Source organism: Myodes glareolus, chromosome 7 (genome assembly GCF_982192425.1).
Source record: "Myodes glareolus chromosome 7, mMyoGla1.1, whole genome shotgun sequence".
Taxonomy (NCBI): domain Eukaryota; kingdom Metazoa; phylum Chordata; class Mammalia; order Rodentia; family Cricetidae; genus Myodes; species Myodes glareolus.
The window spans coordinates 30,248,853-30,268,753 of NC_142032.1; the positions used below are offsets into that span (position 1 = coordinate 30,248,853).

The 19,901-nt window shown below is 38.3% G+C and overlaps 1 protein-coding gene across 4 annotated transcripts in view; it reads right to left on the reverse strand.

Moving 5' to 3' along the window:
• A1cf (APOBEC1 complementation factor) overlaps window positions 1-19,901 on the reverse strand; it is a 79,072-nt gene that overhangs the window by 44,543 nt on the left and 14,628 nt on the right. For 2 of the 4 annotated variants that reach the window (XM_048438830.3, XM_048438829.3), the window contains exon 2: window positions 11,088-11,231. The exons of 1 other annotated variant lie outside the window; for it this stretch is intronic. In XM_048438830.3, the coding sequence (XP_048294787.1) occupies window positions 11,088-11,186 (99 nt within the window). In that variant the 5' untranslated portion in view covers window positions 11,187-11,231. Of the gene's footprint in view, window positions 1-11,087; window positions 11,317-19,901 lie in introns of all 4 variants that reach the window. One more of the 4 variants, XM_087908003.1, reaches the window with a different exon arrangement.

Here is a 19,901-nt window from a genome sequence, read left to right on the forward strand (position 1 = left end):
TGGTTCTTTGTACCTTTTATCTTCTCTCTAAGAGAAAAGAAATTACATATCTTTTTAAATCGAACTGCTTTAAGATCCTATAATTTTTTTCCACCTGACAGTTTGTATTTATCTTCACACCTGTTATTGTAAATGCTGCTCAATTGATCTATTCATGGTGGCATTTCTAGCTCCCAGCACCTCTGTTTGGTTCCCAGCATTGGCACCAATGCATTGAGAATATCTGTTTAGATTGTGCTTGCTGGGTTTCATGAGTCTATATTGTATGTTCCTTGATATCAATTTGTAAGATCCACTAAACGATTTTGTTATGCAGTTTTTTTTAAATATTCTGCCTGCGTTACAGGTCTCTCATTATAAGCTGGGCAAGTCTCATAGACCTTAATTAAAATATACTAAAATGTAGATGTGTTGCCTTGGATCAACAAGCAGTGCTATAGTGGATATTTGTCTTGTGATTCTATATAAAAACAATTCTATATAAAGTTAATTCTCTATAAGAATCATTATTTGTTTGCTAGGCTCCTGAATACTGTGATTAGATGTATAAATCACCATCTGTGGTTAGACTGGGAGGTTTTATGTGAGTGTGTGTGTGCGTGTGTGTGTGTATAATTAACCTATATACTATCAATTTTGGTGTTGTTATGCTTATTAGTCATTTTTATAATCCATACAAGGTATATGCAAGATAATATGAAATATTATTTTCCTGAAGGCTGCTAAGGTCCATTGCCTTGGTAAACAGTCCCATTTTCATTTTAAGTTATCAGTAATATCATGAGGAAGAAGGAAGCTCTAAAAATCAAATTGGTTCTTTTAGTGCAATCTCTTGATACTTCTTTACTTTCGTGGAGCATGTGTTGCAAAATATTTGAAGCATTCAAAATCAAACTTTCTATAAAAAAATAACTTGTACCTTACAAAGTTTTGCCCATCTACAGGGATATTAATGCAAGAACAGACAAAATCAGAAACCAGAAAACGTATTCTGATCACAAGTATTTGTTCCTATATAAGAGAACATGTAAAGTGCCAACTGGCTTCAGAGACCAGCTAGCCTCCCATAGAGCAGTTTGTATAATGATGGGCTATAAACCACATGTTTCCATTGTGAGGTCTGGTATTGCTTGCTGTGCTCTGCTCACCTATGGTTCTGGGCACACGTCTTGATGTATTTCTCCAATATCTAGATGCCTCTCATATTTTAGATACAAATCAGTGAAGGACTTGGCAGACACTATCATGTGCTTTGGCTTTTTACAATCTGCAATTTAGCCAGTAGCCTCAGCTTGTGAAGCTACAGATAGTGACCTACATGTGGGGTTTTGTCAAAAAAAATGGAGTACAGAAAATTTTGGCATAAAAAAGTTTCTCAACATTCAGCAATTATAAACAAACTCAAAATCAAATGCATGATGAATCTTAGGTGTCTCTGGGAGGGCTCACCTGCATTGCATCCTGAAACCTTGCTGCAGCCTTGGTTGCTAACACACAGCATATACACTGCCCATGTGCTTGGCACCATGCCTCTCAGTGCCTCTGAGTGATCAGAACACATTTTCTGATTTCTGATTGTGTCTATTATTGAATTTAGTATCCCTGTGGATGGCCAAAAAATTTTATAAGGTACAAGTTATTTTTTACAGAAAGTTTGAGTTTAAATGCTTCAAATATTTTGCCCTACATGATACATCTGGGCTCAGATTCAAAACTATTATATGTTACAAATTGTAGTGTTTTTTACTTATCTACAAAATTTCTCATTTGACAAAACATAATGGTTTAATTATGGGAAATGACAACATTTGCTTACCATCATTCCTCAGCACGTGAGCATTAAATCAGCATATCTTTGGACTTTATTATGTCAGAAGGTTTGATTTTTAAAATTTCTGTGTGAGTTACTGACTCAAGTTTCATAAAATAATCATTAGATGAATTTTGGCTTGCTTTTGGGACACAATTTCCAACCATTTCGGAAATGGCCTGATCTCTGCTATTTTGTACTCTTCGTGTTTATGATGAGGCATTCTCAGCATTGGTAATTACAAAATCAATATATCAATAAATTCTGAAAACTATTAATGATGCTCTGTGCCTCTCAGTTCCAATTTTTCAGCCAAGATTTAATTCTTTATGCAAAGCAAGCACATCAGCTCAGAGATCAAGTTTGCTTTCATTTTTGATCAATAATAAAGTCATGTGTATATCAAAGGATACTTTTAAAAAATAAATAGCCCTTAGGAAACTCTCAAAATTGTCTTAAAATCCAAAGTTAAAAACCCTGTGTGTGTGTCTCTCAGCATTTGGGTCATGAAGTGCACACTAATTTTGAAATTGACGAAATAGAATAGCTTTTTGCTTCTAGTCTGAGGGACAACACCACAATGCCTAGCTTGAGATGACGCTGATTCTTCTGTGGAAGATCTCTTGTGCTAAGTTTCTATTATGGTATTTCAGGAGCATTTCAGGGCTACTTGAAAACAGTGGCAGGAACACATGTATTTCATGGGATGATGGAGTTCCCACAGATGTTGGACCTACTCACAAAGGGCCTCACAGAACTGTTCCCTCATTTGGAGGCTTCCACACGACACCATAATCTCTATCCAGAATAAGCAAGGCTCCTTGGAGGTTTAAAATAAAACTGGCCTGTGAGTGCCTGGAGACACCAGCATGCAGAAGCTCTTGTCTCCAAGAATTGGACTCATCCCGCATATGTGGTCTCAGTCTAAGCCCAGGAAGGAGGAGGCAGTGAGAACAGACAACAGAAGGGGAAGGACCAACAAGCCATGTTTTACCATGAGGTTCAGTTTCTTTCTCTGTCTTTACGGTTGATGTCCAGCGATGGAGAAGACAAAGTCAACGTTACTCTGATTTTTCTACTTGCCTCTTTCCAAGCCAGTGCAGGTGAAGGCAACTAGTCACCTCTGTGGTCCCCACGCTGACCACTTCTTTGATTGTACTCCTTGCAGCCTTTTGTTGAATTGAACTCTGTATCACTATTTGATGACCTTTGTCTTCTTTTACAGTTTCTGATTTCACGTGTGTGTTATCAGGTGTCTGTGTGACGTCTTACATCTTCTTCCTGCTCTACGTGCATGGACATATGGTTTGTCTTTCTGCTCGTGTACACTCTTCAGGTGACATGAATTTCTACCATCAATATAGTGTTGAGTCTTGTGTTTTTTCATCTAGATTGTCTTTTAGCTGAAAACCCAGTCCATTTGTATTTAAGTTAATTACTGACTGTTAAAGACTTGTAAACCCCATCTAGTTGTTTTGTAAATCACTTCTTCACTCTTTCTTTGACTCTCTCCCGCTTGGTTAAGTGATTTTTCTCTGGTAGTGTATTTTCATTTCTTTGTTTTTAAATGTATCTATAATGTTTTTCTTTTCTTGTTTGCTTTTGGTTTCTGAGACAGGGTTTCCCTGTGCAGCCCTAGGTGTCCTGGAACTCACCCTGTAGACCAGGTTGACCTCAAACTCAGAGATATGCCTGCCTCTCCCTTCTGAGAACTGTGTAATGAGTTTTTTTTAAGATTAATTTTATGTGCACTTCTCAAATACCCTATACATATGGGTCTTTTAAGGTATGAATGTCTGTGTAACGTGTGTGCCTGGTACCCACAGAGGCCAGAAATGGGCACTGGATGCTCTGGAACTGAAGTTACAGATGTTCGTTCGCCACTATTTGGGTGTTGGGAATCAAACCCTAGTGCTCTGAACCACTGAGCCATCATCTACCTCTCCAGCTTCCTGTAATGAGATTTTCCTTTGTGATTAGCAAGAGGCTCATAAAAACAATTCTGTAGACTTAACATAACTATGTTTTTAAAAGGTAAATGTTGATGTTACAATTTATACCCTTGTGTTACGTATTTCTCATTGTCAACATCCTTGTCATTATTACTGTCAATAGGACCATTACTATTTTGTAGAACTGGAGGTAGATTAATCTTCTAGAGTATTCTAATTGATTTGGATGTTTACCAGTGAGTTTTTATACTGTTAGCAGTTTTCATGTCTCTCTTCAGTGTCTTTTTCTTTTAAGAGACGCCTGAGAGTGATGACTTTCATCTGCTTCTGTTTGGGGCACGCTTGATGCCTCGGTCTGAAGGCTGCTTTCACTGCACACGGTGTTCTTGGCTAGCCGTTTATTCCTTCAGAACTTTGGCTATATACTTTTACTCTGTCCTGGCTTGTAAGGTTTCTGCTGTTAAGTACAGCCAATGCTCTTGTATCTCAAGTACGGCTCTTCTGTTGGTGCTCTTTTGGGATCCTCTTTTGGCCTGACCGATGACAGTGTGATACATCTAACTAAAAGAAGTTAATTTAGTAGTTGTTAATTTAGTCTGGGTTGCCTTCCAAAGGACCTTGGTTCCCAAATCAGATTTGTGTTGACATATGCGATTTTTTTATTTTATGGAGTTTATTATACATATATATGACATTTCTATATCTGCTTAATATTATTTGCAAATTAGAATAAAAGCATATGATTCCATTGAAACCTTCTTAATCTGAGGGACTATGTGTAAAGTTTAAGGGCAAGAATTAAAGGGAGATTGTTACAGTAATTGGTTACTGGTTAAAGGGATGTGAGAGCCTACTTAGATCATTTTAAATGTGGCAGTCTTTGGAACGAGTGTCTTCACTTCCCATTATGCATTTGACAAATATTTTGGTTTGATGTGGTTCCCTCTGTTGGGGGTGTTGGTGTCTTTGTGGCTCTTTGAGAGGTTTGCTTGTTCCTATCTCTTAACAGTGACATTTTGTCTGAAGAAGGTCACCTGCGTCTGTCATGCAACCTGGTTTATGATTCAATTCTAAGGTACAGACAGTCTTTGATTATTGCTGCTTTTCTTCCTTGTTTTCTGTTTTCCAATGAGAATAATCTTCACAAAGGTAGAAAGTACATTTCTCTTCATGCAGTCAATCAGTATATCAATAGAGGGATAAAGGTTACGTGTTTGAGTTAGCATGAGTGGACATCAGGTTGCATCTACTTCCCAGGACAAATGACTGGGGTGTCTATTTTTTTCTTTTTTTAAGAATTTTTTTATTGATTTTTATTGAACTTTACATTTTTCTCTGCTCCCCTCCCCCTTCAAACCCCTGCCTCTCCTCTCCCCCCTCTAACCCTTCCCCAAGGTCCCCATGCTCCCAATTTACTCAGGAGATCTTGTCTTTTTCTACTTTCTACTTCCCATGTAGATTAAATCTATGTAAGTCTCTCTTGGTGTCCTCATTGTTGTCTAAATTTTCTGGGATTATGGTTTGTAGCCTGGTTTTCTTTGCTTTACGTCTATTTAACGTATCAAAATAGACTTGGTTGCCACATTCTCCCAGCAACCCCCAGTCCCTACTTGTTACAGGCTATGACTGGAAAACCTGCCTCCTGTCCTAATCTTCTCTAGCCCAGGGAGTGGACTGGACTGCCATTCCATATATAATTAATACATTATGGCTTTGCCAGCTTTTTTTAAAATTGATTTTTATTGAGCTCTATAATTTTTCTCTGCTCCCCTCCCTGCCTCTTTCCTCCTCTTTAACCCACCCCCAAGGTCCCCATGCTCCCAATTTACTCAGGAGATCTTGTCTTTTTCTACTTCCCATGTAGATTACATCTATGTATGTCTCTCTTAGTGTCCTCATTGTTGTCTAAGTTCTTTGGAATTGTGATTTGTAGGCTGGTTTTCTTTGCTTTATGTTTAAAAACCACCTATGAGTGAGTGAGTGATAATTGTCTTTCTGTGTCTGGGTTACCTCAATCAAAATAATGTTTTCTAGCTCCACCTATTTTCCTGCAAAATTCAAAATGTTATTTCTTTCTGCTGTGCAGTACTTCATTGTGTAAAGATACCACATTTTCCTTATCCATTCTTTGATCGAGGAGCATTTAGGTTGTTTCCAGGTTCTGGCTATGACAAACAATACTGCTATGAACATAGTTGAGCACATGTCCTTGTGGTACGATTGAGCATCCTTTGGATATATACCCCAAAGTGGTATTACTGAGTCTTGAGGGAGGTTGTTTCCTAATTTTCTGAGAAATTGCCACACTGACATCCAAAGGGATTGTACCAGCTTGCATTCCCACCAGCAATGCAGAAGTGTTCTCTTTACCCCACAACCTCTCCAGCATAAGTTGTCATCAGTGTTTTTGATCTTGGCCATTCTTACAGATGTAAGATTGGAATCTCAGAGATGTTTTGATTTGTATTTCTCTGATGACTAAGGATGTTGAACATTTCCATATGTGTCTTTCAACCATTTTAGATTCCTCTGTTGAGAGTTCTCTGTTTAGGTTTGTACTCCAATTTTTTTTATTGGATTATGTGTTCTTTTGGTGACCAATATCTTGAGTTCTTTGTATATTTTGGAGATCAGACCTCTGTCTGATGTGGGGTTACTGAAGATCTTTTCCCATTCTGTAGGCTGTCATTTTGTCTTGTTGACCATGTCCTTTGCTTTACAGAAGCTTTTCAGTTTCAGGAGGTCCCATTTATTAATTGTTTCTCTCAGTGTCTGTGCTGCTGGGGTTATATTTACTCTCTTGGCCTCTTGACCCAGGCAACCTCTCCTTGTTGGTCAATGATTCATCTCTTGCTTTCTTTTCTCTTCTCTCCTTTTATGGTCCAATTTAGAGATTTAGTCTGCCAGTTGTGTTCCACCTGGACTCTTCCATCTTCTTCCATCTGCCTGATTTCCCCTTTATCTCTTCAACAAAAGTCTTCTCCTTACTTAAGGAGTAGTCTTCTTCTTCTTCTTCTTCTTCTTCTTCTTCTTCTTCTTCTTCTTCTTCTTCTTCTTCTTCTTCTTCTTCTTCTTCTTCTCCTCCTCCTCCTCCTCCTCCTCCTCCTCCTCCTCCTCCTTCATCTCCATCTCCATGTACTCCACCTCCTCCTCATTATTATTCATCTTTTTATTCACTACTATCTTTGAAAACATTGTTTTTTTTTATGTTGGAAACTTTCCTTAAGAGTTGTGAATTAACTTCTAGAATAGGGTTCATGATTAAGGTTGCTATTTAAGACCAACAAGCATGTTTCTGCCAAAGGCCAGATAGTTGACAGTTTAGGCTTTTAAACAAAATATTAACTGCTTGAAATGTAAAGCCCATTTGTATGCAACATTGAGTTTAGGTACAGGCTATAGTCACACCTAACTGATGAATCATTGTTTGCCAGTATATGGTGTGTAATCTAGGGCAGTCTAACTATGAAGAGAGGGTTTCAATATAAAACAAGCATTAAACAAAGATTTTCCCAGTGACTCCAGATATCCACCATCCAGATGAGATAGTGAGATTCTCTCTATAAAAACTGTCCAGTTTTCCTAATTGAATAATTATTGTAGTTTTTTTCTACTTTAGGATATTTTTCCCTCTCAAAAAATTCTCAGTCACTGTGGAAAGACTGGAAAATAAAGAAAATATCAGACATGAAAAGGTGTGCTTTATCAGAGTGACTATTTTATTTTCCAGTTTTCAATTTAGGTATTTATAATTTCTTAACGTGTTATTTGAAACATTCAAATTTTAAAACTAAATGTTGAGCGGTAGACACTTTTATATATCATATATTTTTTTCCTTTGACTCTCAAAGCAATATTTGCTGACTTTAGAATTCTAGGAAATATAATTAGCAGTGGAAAAATAGAAGGAAAAAAACACCCTCAAATAACCTCAGCACCCAGAGGCAGAAGTTTACATTGTAATACTGGAACACAGTTTCCAAGTATTTCTACATCATGTAATGCTGCCGTGGAGCTTAAAGTTTAACTTGTTAGCTTTCTTTAATTTTTAAAGGTAGCAATTATTTAAATATTTTTCGCTACACAGAGAAACTCTGCCTCGAACAACCACAAAGAAAAAAAATTCTGTTTTAAGGATGAGGCATTGAGTTTCTTGTCCCCAAAGAACTTTGATAAAATGTTCAGGCACTAATATCCAAGGATATTCAGTTATAAAAAAAGAGATGTTATGTCTTACGCTTTTAATCCTCATAAGTTGCGTCAGTTGCCACATTAAGAGCTAGCTTATGTTATTAAGTAACTTGTAAAATTCTATTTTTGATAACTGTGTTTGTCCTGCTGGCGATAAGAGAACACAGACCCGTCACTTCTGTGTTTTGAATTTCATACCACACTGGAAAGACACAGAAGGCAAGGCCTTCAAGTCAGACGTTAACTAACATCTTCATTTGTCCAGAGATTGAAAACAAACAAACAAATAAACAACAGCAAAAACGGATGCTCTCTTCTGTCTTTTTTGGTATCAGCCATTTCTTTATTTCAGTATGGGAATGCTGAAGTATTCGGAAGACAAAGGAGATTTTCCTGAGTCATAGAGCCTTAGGTTTGTCAAGATACACAGGCCTACTCTTTCACCTAAATAGCCCAGTTAGCCAGCCATGAGTACACTGAGCTGATACCGATTACAAAATCAAGGCTAATAGTGTAGGGTTGGACTTTTCTGACCTGAGAGGAAATTAAGGTCTCCAGCAATTAGGAAACTTGTTTATGATCTTGCACTTAACATGTGATAAGGAGAAGCTACAAGTGTAGGCCTTCTGATTGTGTCATTTTTCACATTTTGCAGCCCAAATCAGGAGAGATTTCCAATTAAAACTATTTATTATGTCACACGCACACATTTTTATTGCTTTGACTGGAAGACTTAGGTCTAGGCAACTAGTTTTGGGAAATGCTAGTTTTCCAAGTTATTGGAGAACTTCAGACCCAATCATCATTCTGCTAACATATATTACGCAAGTAGAGCTGTGAAGTTCAACTTCCAACAAGGTCGTTTTTGAATGCCTAGATATATTTATCTCTAACATGACTATCACTACTTATCTTCTGTCTTCTCAAAAGGTTGCTCATAATGAGCTCACATAAATGAGCTCAATGGAAGGAAGCGTGGGTCGAGAAAAGTGTGGCCAGGCGATGGTCCCTGGGCAGTGAGATTGGGCTGTGTCTGTGATCCTACAGAGGCTTCCTGCAGCTTCAGTTCCTACACCTACAATTGTTCCCTATTTTGATTCAGTGTTTAATATGGACTCCCTCCTATTACGCCCAACCTAGGAGTCAATATTTTGATTCATTTCTTGGCTATTTTGAGTGTACTTTAAAGAAACTTTGCTAAGAAAGAGCCCTGTGCCAGAATTGGTCAAACATATCCTCTTTTGCTTCATCCATTCGGCTGCTTTAAGACCAAGTGAGAAATTGCAGTTAACAGAGCAAAGACTAAACCAGAAAATAGGAAAGAAATTCCTTTCCATTCTGATGTGTAAAGGAAGGGGCCAGAATGTTGATTCTACATAATTACACTTGACTCTGAAATCTCAACATTTTCACGAGGAACCTTTCATTACCCAAATATTACTAAGATAGCATGATCCTTACCCTAGCCTATATTCTATCTTGGTGTGTGTGTGTGTGTGTGTGTGTGTGTGTGTGTGTGTGTGTGCGCGCCTTCATAGAGAATAAAGTTAAATGGGCAGTTTAGGCTGTAGCCGTAGGAGATTCCCCTTGAATTTTGCTTGTTGAAGAAAGTGCTTCTGCCGTAATAGTTTATGTAATCATTTCCTCACCTTCACCTGCTTAGGTGTGTGGTGGGAAGGGAATCTATGGTGTTTCAGATAGGGCTTTGCATCCTTCACTCACGTTAGGTACCACAGAGAGGTGGGGAACGCTCCTGTGCATGAATATTGACTAATAGGTTTGAAAAGGGTTGAAATGCTTCTTCACTGCTGCACCCCCTAAGTAAAAGTTTCAGGCCCAAGAAGAGCTAAAAGTAATAGCAATAATGAAGCTAATATAAAAATGACTTTCTATTTTATAATTTTAAGAAAGAATTTATTGATAAAAAGAAAGAAGAAAAAACACCTTTTTAAATAAAGACCATTTTTATAGTTAATCGTGCCTGAAGGCATGTGAAAAATAAATTACATTAATTTTTTTTGTTTTATAGACTAAATTATTTAGAAATATCTGTGGTTGTTTTAAGTATAATGGAAAGGTACATATATTTAAATTATCCATTGATTTTAGAGATAAAAACGTTTACAGTTCATTGATTCTAAAATAGCTCAGCTTTTAGAAAGTACTGTAGCAAATATCTCAGTGTCTCCCTTGACTTAATGAAACTTTAAAAAGTCAACTATGGAATAATAAAAACTTATAAAATATTTAAAAATCCTGAGTAGCACTCTTTACTGGGATAAAAAATATAGATACTTGAGGCATTGTATCACGCATAACAATGCATTTGTGATTTATGATTTATAGAATTAGTACAAGTAAACCTAGGACATTTCCAATAATCTTACAGTAGAACAGCTAATAAATGCAGGATGTGGCATATTTTGTCACTACTCACATGTGACACTTGTATTCATAATGTTGGGTAGATTTGAGTTCAATGGAAAAGCATGCAGGTGAAAAAATCAATAGTTGGTGGATCCAAATACTTTGTTTACTACAAAAGGGGCATTGTACAGTCTAGTGGGATAATTTTTATGTATCTAACACTAACTTTCTTCTTAATACATGCAGCATATATTCCCTAAGAGAAGTTGTCACAATTACAATAATCATACGCAAATAATTCCTAACAATTAGGCCTTTTATGTGGCTCCTCTTTTGATTTTTTTTCAAAAGGGCCAACATGAACAGAAGTTATTGTAATTTACCTTAGACTGGACAAGCTGGAATAGCTAGGCTGACAAAATGTTGCCTTCTTGGAAGCCACAAAGACCTTGGTTCTTCACAGATTCCTATAACACCAACTAAGTTCATCTTCACTAAGAAGTGGGGATTCTCACTGCCTTTTTATGTTGCAAAAGGTTCTCTCAAACCTGTAATAGTCTCTATGACTGTAGATGATGGTTCTATCTTCAAGCAACCAATTAAGGTTGAGTGGATAATCCAGGGGAGAAAGAACTTCATTTACAAGATAATCTTCTCTCTGTGACAGTTATACAAGGGCTGCCAGCATTCTGCATCAAGGGGCACTAGTGTTTCCAGGACTCTGGATTCAGTGTTGAGTCTCAGCAGACATCATAAGAAGTTCCTACCTGGACCAAGCTATATCCTGTGCGCTGGACCAGTGCGCGGAGGGCTGCTTCCTTCTGGGTGCCGCTCAATCCATCCCCGGATTTGTGATTTGATTCCATTGAGAGTGATTATCACCAAAAAATCAGGTTAATTAGGGTTGCTCACTGAAACCAAATTTAAGATAAATTAAGTAAATTGCTATAGCCAAGTCCATATTTGAGTTCATGTGAAGGGCATCTTAGGATAGGCCTGTAAATGAATCATTAAGGTTATAGTTGCTAGTAACTGCATTCAAATAAGGCCTGCCAAATGTTTTCTTTAAATCTTACATTTAAAGATTAACTATTTCTTTAAATTTTCAACCTTTAAAATATTCAACCTTTAGAGATGAAAACTGAAGAGCACCCGTTCTCTAATTAGAACACTGTCCACTCCTTCTCAGTTCAATTACCTTAAGATGTTGATACATATGCAAAGAAATCAGTTCCTATCAATTAAAAGGACGAGAAAGGAGATGGCTTAGCAGGGAAGAGTGCTTGGTGCTCAAGCACGAAAACCTGGGGTCAAGTTCCCTGAACCATGTACACAGTTTGCAGCCCTCTCTGGAACTTACTTGCCACCAACGTAGCTTTAGATTCAGCAAAAGACCCTGCTTCAAGAAAATGAGGTTGAGGAGAGTGGTGGAGTGGTCTGACCTCAGGTGTGCACTTGTGTATTATAGATCCGTGTGCCTCTCTCTCTCTCTCTGTCACACACACACACACACACACACACACACACACACACACACACACGGAGGAAGGAGAAAGGAGGGAGAGAGGGAGGGAGGGAGGCAAGCACGGAGGGAGGGAGAGAGAGACTAAGAATGACCTGCACAGATCTCGGAGGAAGAGACTACCACTAAATCAAGTATACTAAGGTAGGAAGTCAAAATTCAGAGGCTGAGGTTCATTAATCTATTCTATGTGTTTCCAGAGACATTTGTTTATTTATTATACAAACAAGACTGTTGAAGGATTTTAAAAATCACATGTACTCTCTCTCTTTTTATCTGTCACACACACACACACACACACACACACTTTTTTACATATATAAAAATTTATCACAAAGGTTCTAGTGTTTACAGTTTACAAAAATGGTATTTTATTTTTTAAGTATTTTAATCAATCAATCAATTAATTAATGTGTTTGTACCTACATGCATGAAGCATACGCGGGGCTCCGAGGATAACCTGCGGAAGCAGTTCTCTCCTTGCACCATGTGGGCCGTGGGGATTGAACTCAGGAAATTAGACTTGGCAGCAAGTTCCTTTATCTGCCGAAATATCTCATCTATCCAAAGGCTCTGCTCTTGTTTTTAATCTTGTTTTTCTATCTTGGTTAGGAAATTAGAGTCTTTTACACAATAGTTACGATTTGAGAGTCTGTGGCAACTCAGCTTAGGTCATACTGTTAGAGTGCACTCTGTTTCTGTAGGTAGTCAAATATAGGTGGATCTGTTGGTGGATCCAGTTGTACAAATTGATGTGAAGTAATCTTAAGCATAAATAAAACTGCAAAAGCTATTTTTGAAGATATATAAACATTTGTAAGAGTTACATTTTGTCTAATGCTAGTTTGTTTTGTAAATGTTACCAAAGTTACTAAATAAGTTCCTGCTTAATCATGTTGAGCCTTACGTATCCTGGAGGACCAGGAAGGACATGGAGGATCTGATAAGGTTATTTCTATGGGCCTTAATAGCTTTGAGGGCAAAGTCTACAGTCTGTTGGCCAAGTGACAGGTTTTCCTTTTCGAAACTTCATAATTTCCATTAAAAAGGTAAGAGTTCATGACGACATGATGAAGTCAGTTTTGTTTTTCGCAAAACCTCCCTTGAGTTTGGGTTAATAATTATTAAAGGTTATTAAAGGAATTTTGACATCACAAAAACCTCTCAGCTCATTTGGAATTCACTATGAAGTTCTAAGAAGTCGTTTCCAATGTTTAAATCTCAAATCACTGGCAATTTGTACATCAGAAGGAAAGTCACAATGTTCAACCAAAGACAGATTGGGTGTGTTTTCCAGTGATATAGCACTCAATTAATATGTGTGAAGTACTAGGCATAAACACCAGAACTCCTAACCCAACCCAACTCAACCCAACCCCAAACAGAACAGAACAAAACAAAACAAAACAGGAAGACAAAAAGAATAGAGTTAAGGAAGTTGTGGAAGAAGCAGAGGCCCCATTATGGGGGCTGATTTTTCTCGGTGCCTTTATCCATGCAGCTAGATTGAACAGCAGGTAGACAGATATCTGAGTCTGATTTCAAGGGTGAGTTCCACTTGGGAGACCCTGACTTGGAGCTGACCTACGACAGACGCTTAGTCTCCAGACTGGATGAGCTCCTGCAAGGACTGGGTAGAGGGGTGAATTATCTAAGGTGGATCTCTAGGTAAATAACTTCTAAAAACCAAGAGATAAGGAAGATTCAGCAAAGAAGACCTAAATGGAACAGCGTAAGGATAAGAGAAACAGGGGATGAGGTAGTTTAGGAGCAAAGAGTTCTGAGAAGGTCAGCCATCCAAGGCCCACTAAGCCGGCAGAGGCCTGAGCTGGAAGACCGACCAGGGAGGAGCCTTTCTGTTCTCTTCCTGCTTTTCATTGTGGTGTCCAACAAGCTCCTTAACTATGTCTCAGCTGCAGCAGTGAAATCCCACAGTAACCCCGGGCATAATGAAAGTCACATTACTGATATGGCTTTGGAAAACCTCTGGGTTTGGTGTACCAATTAGAGCATCAGTAGACGTCGGAGCGTAGCGTCCATCAGAGGAGGCAGGAGAGGCAACGGAATTGCCAAGAAGCTCTACTTTCCACTCTCAGGTTCTGCTGTGAAAACTTGGGTGAGTTTGAGGGACAGCACTGTTCCTCAGTTTGGATAAAGAGAGGCGTGAGATAAAAATAGAACGGAAGAGGGTCCCAGGCGGTGGCTGTGTGCGGAAGATTCATACAGGTACACGCCCACTCTGAGCATCAGGCTCTTCGTTTGTGAATTGGGCTTAGGAAGAGCTAAGAGTGGCTGTAGCGAAGATGAACGAGAACACACTTCCGGTGTGCTTTGTTGAGCTCCAGCACATGTGATGTAATGTTCCTGCTAATGACTCATAATGGAGGCCAGCTGTGGGAGACAGGGGCCGCTGTGTGATTCCCGGAAGGCCTTGTCCTACTTCCTTTTCTGCTGCTGTGATTAGCACCTTGACCAAAGGTGATTTAGGAGAGAAAAGGAATTTATTTCAGCTTACAGCCCATCATTTAGGGCAGTGGTTCTCAACCTTCCTAATGTTACATGCGATAGTTGCTCATGTTGTGGTGACCCCAGCCATAAAATTATTCTGTTGCTACCTCATAGCAATTTTGCTACTGTGATGAACTGTAACGTAACTATCTGAGATGCGGGATATCTAGGATGTGACTCCCAATGGGGTCAGAACCCACAAGTAGAGAACCACTGATTTAGGGAGTTCAGGGCAGGAAATCAAGCAGAAATCCTGGAAGAGTGCTGCTGCCTGGCTTGCTCACTGACTCCTGCTTAGCTAGCTTTTCTATACAGTGCAGGCCCACCTGCTTAGGGATGATGCTTCCCGTAGCAGACTGGCCCCCTTTTATATCAATTAGTAATCAAAAAAGTGCCTCACACACATGTCCACAGGACAATCTGATGGAGGACACTCTGACAGTTGGTCCTCCACAGGACAGTCTGATGGAGGCACTTCTTCAAATGAGGTTCCCTTTTCCCCAGGTATCTAGGCTGTGTCCAATTACAATAAAAACTAACCAGGATAGACTTCCTGGATAATTTTCATTTGAAAAATATGGTGAAGAAAGAACATGATATAAAATGTCGAGGACCTTCATGAGCACTACCCAGCTACCATTCAGCAGTTTTGGATCAATATCTCCACATTCCCTAGGACTCTATTTCTCTTAGCAATGAGGTTCTTAGCTCAGATGTGTATTGCCTACTGAACTTAACTATATAAAAATGGGCTCCTTGATTGAAGTGTGATTGTCATATCTGTAATCTATGTCTATTTAGGGGGCTTCAGCAATAAGAATCATGAGTCCAAGGCTAGCTTGGGCCATTAGGAGACCCCATATTAAAAGAAAAAGAATGCATCCCCTTTTATTCTTCTGGTTTCATGCCAGGAGAAGCTCTTTGAGCCTCAATATCTTTATATATAAAATTAGAATGATAGTATTCCTTATTTCATAGTTCTTCTGAGGATTAAATAATAAAATAGATGTCAAATATTCAAAATGGTATCTGGCAGTTAATACCTGTGCAGTGTTGGCTATTACATCTCTAAATGTCTCCATGTGGTAGATGAGGTCCACTCTCATCAGCACCACATCCTGGGTCTCCTTTCCTGTCCTTCATGTGTCCTTCCACTTAGCACTAGCAAACATCCTTAGATGGCCAGGCTCACAGCTTACAACTTTCCTTTCATATCTCTTCCAACTTCACTGGCCTTATTGATTCCATCTAGATTAGACTGAAAGCTGTTTGCTCTGTGGTGTCTTCTCTGCTGACTCCCTGGGTAATGTCGGTGCCCGGTCCTCTGTGCTTTCAGGAACGCTTGTACAGCCCTACATTGCCACATACAGTGCTGGAAGGTGTCCTTGACTGGCATTCTCACCGAACTGTAAGCTTGCTAAATGAAAGGGCTATCTTGGACTTATAGCTTGCCCCCAAAGACTTGATGTCATGCCAAGTGTTCAACAGACGTTTAAGGAATAAACAGAAGACTTGGGGTCAACAACTGACTTGAACTCAGTTAGAACTAAAATGGACATGTACCAGTGCTCATTATTTCAAGGAACTTTCTGTAGTTCTACCCTAGAACTGTTTATAGGAGAAATTGATTTTTGATAGTTTCTACACATATTGTATTTATGACAGAGATGAGAGTAAATATTTCTCAAGGTCAAAGTAACTAAAACTAGACGTGTTTTTCTCCTCTATGAATTTATGCTTTTATATTGGCATATCCATTTTCAATGGATCCAGCAAGACCTAGAAATTGTGGGTCAAGATTTCTCCTTTCTTCAAAGTTGAGGGAGGTTTGGAATAGGTCCCCTACCACCTAGCTGGACTGCTAATACAGTTCAGCCAGAGTTCACTGGTAGGAGAGGTCAGAGCTATGTACTGGCCTCAAGGTCTCTGATGTCTGGAACGTGGGTCAGGGAAGGTGGAAGGAGGGAGGAGGAAGAGAAGGAAAGGTATAGTGGCGGAAATGATGGTTTTTCTAAATCCATATCTCGCAGATAGAGATACATGCTGTCATGCAGTTATTACTGTGGCCCATGACAGAAAGAGAAAATCTATTTGATAAAAAAATTTGGTACCACAAAGAATTGCGAGCTACACAGGAAAATCAGGACAGTCTTGAAAGTGGGCCTTGTTCCTTGGATTTTATTGTCCCGGTGGAATCAACAATGGAAACCAAGGAGACAGGAGGACTAGGGGAACAAGCTTTACTTTTGTTTCTAAAACAGAAATCGGTCAAGACATGAGCCAGGTGCTGGAAAAGTACATGAAGGGGGAGCAGTGTAAGCGCAAAGAAGCAAGGACTTGGAAAGTAAACGCAGAATTCATGGCAGAGGACAAATTGGGGCACAGGCAGTGGATGTCGGGAGGCGTCTTTATTAAAAGTTAATCGAAACAATTGTCCTCAACTTTTATGGGCAGGTCAGTGAGTATGGACTTCCGCTATATCTTCTTGTCTTTGGCAATTTAGAATTTGGAAAGAGTAATTCTGGTGCTATAGGTACTGTGTCATCCACTTATCTGATGCTTTGGAAGAGGTTGAATGAGGGGAACTGATGGGAAGAAAGACTATTTGTGACTGCTCAGTAGTGGAGAGGAGTCCTTCTCGCAGATTAGGAACCTCGTGGCTGTGCCGACACCAGACCCCATGTACATTTGTCACCAGGGAAGATTTCACTTGATGTTTGGATATCTCTAAGCTATATCTATCTTTCTCTAATATTCTGTTGTGGCTCAGTGTTGAATGATGTAACTAAGGGATACATAATAGCCCTTATGAAACACGTACAAGTGGTTTTAACAGGAAATTCAGACTTTTAAAGTACCCCCTGGGAATTTCACGGAGCTCCAGATTGTGCAGAAATGAAGGGTTTGTGATAAAAGTCCGTGCACTCTCTTGATGATGCAAGGTAAATATTACCTTGCATAGCTCAATAAAATAAGTATAAATTAGTTCCAAAACTCAACTTAGAAAAATATTTGGAAATGAGAACAATAGTTCATTTGAGTATACATTATGGACCATAGAAAAATTAATAGAGAAAATGTATATATACATACATATATGCATTCACATATGCTTACAAAAGATTGCTGTAGTGATTATGTGGATTAAAGAAATAGAGGCCATGAATTTGGAGAGAGAGTAAATGGGGGTACTGGGAAGGCTTGGAGGGAGGAAAGGGAATGGGAAAACAAAGTTACATTTTAACCTAAAAAACTCAGTGGGGCGATGGTGGCGCATGCCTTTAATTCCAGCACTTGGGAGACAGAGTCAGGTGGATCTCTGTGAGTTTGAGGCCAGCCTGGGCTACAAGAGCTAGTTTCAGGGCAGGCTCCAAAGCTACGGAGAAACCCTGCGTTGAAAAAACAAAAACTCAAAAGCACTTTTTAAAGTCATTATGTGTTACCTTATTATTTAAAAATGAATTAATTATTATTTATCAATGAATTAATCAGAACCATCTCTATATTATTAAGCCATCAGTTAATGTACAATGCATTAGTTGGTGCCTAGATAATCTTAAAGAAATTGAAGTTAATTTAGGGATTGTGTTAATTGTACTAGATCAAAATTTTGTCAGTAATGGATTCCATATTGTCTGAGAAGAGCACGATGACATTTTAATTTCTGTTCTTCTACCATGATTTTAACTTTCTGGATCCTAGTTTTCTTTTTAAAAAATATAGTATAAGATCATTGATACCTAACTGGGAGGCTTTAAAGATAAAATAACCTCAGCAGCAAAATGATTGAACAGATAGAGCCTGTCATATGGTTGGTATCTGAGAGATGCTCATCTGATATTTCTTTTCTGTTCCTCAAATACTGCTTTGGTTGACTCAGCCACCTTTTGAGAATTTCCCATTGGTTAGTGTCTTTGCCAGCCATTGTCCAATGTGGAAGAGATGTAGCTCTGGGTGTGTCATGCAGAATTCCTCAAACTGCTTCAACAATTAGTACATTGTGTTTTTTCTTTGTTCCAGGAAAGTCTGTAAATCCATATTAAGGTGTTTCTCATCTCTCACAGGGCATGTTAGTGTTATAAGGAAGCTCAGACATTGCCTGAATAGCCAGTGATGAAGAGATGTTTGAATGAACAGTGGTTCAGTGCAGGTTAATAGTCTAGAAAAAAGAGTCATAACAGAGGTAGATTTTTTTAAAGTTTTAATTTAAAGATAGGTTGTAAAAACAGTGTCTGATTAATTCCATTTATGTTAAGATTATATTCATAAGATCTTTGATTATAAAAGGCTTACTGGCTAAATTGGGGGTAGAGAAATGATTATTTTATATTTTATTTATTACTCTTTATTTGGCTGTTATTACTTTTCTATGATGTGTGGCTTCTAAAATTTTAAAGATTAAAAAAATTCAAAGTTTTTACTATATGAACACTTGGGGAAATGGAATTTTCATTGTAAAACTGGTTCAAATTTTTAACCTGAAAACATTTTGTTAAAAACAGAAATCACTACTACTCAAGGGAAGAAGCTAGGAAAAATAATAATGGCCTAATAGATAAAAGTAGAATTAACAAAGAAAAATTCTAAAAACTTGACACTAGGATAGTGGATTATGGGAAAGATGAGTTCACAGAAATGCTGCTGGTCATCCTGACCAGGAAAAGTAAATTCTTCAAATGAGAGGAACTTCATAGTCACAAGCTAGAGAATTCTCAAAACTGAGAAGGTATCTTCTAATAATTTGAAAAATATGAATGCAATGGTATTTACTTAGAAAAGTATGGTTTTCCTTACAAAATTGTTCCAAGGATAAATTAAAGTTTTAGATAAATTAATAATCATTTACTTACATTGAAAAAATCATTCAACGCTTTTTTTCTCAAATAACATCAGAACCAGATAGTTTTATTAGACACACTTCATGTATTCATGTATTAGTAATGAAATTGGGCCTAGAAAGGTGGCAAAGTGTTTAAGGGTATTTACTACTCTTACAGAGAGAGGTTCACAGTTCAGTTCCCAACACCCATGTCAGGATGCTCACAACTCCAGAGGGATCTGATACCCTATTCTGGGTCTAGGTGTTCACTCACAACACACTCACACACACATACACACTCATGCACTAAACAAACAAACAAACAAATAAATAAGCAAATGTAGAAAAAGAGAAAGGAGAAAGAACTAATTCTTTTATGACAGGAAGCCCTTTGGAGAACGAAAGTTTATGACTTTATCATCTGTGGACATACCACATCTCTGATTTAAACCATACAAATGTACAAGAAAACAGAAATCTAATAGAGAAAAGATTGCATATGAGTTTAACTATGAGATAACGGTCCAGGACTGAGATTGGAGTGAGACAGTATCATTATAAAAACACAAGGTTTTTTGAACATTAGGGATTTTAATTCTCTTCACTATTGAAAACGCCCATGATTTTCACAGTAAATGAACAAGTGATACGGAGGCAAATGTATCTACATCAGTTTAAAGGTAATGTAACTTTTCACGAGTTAGGAATAGAGTTCAGTACCCTTGACCTGGT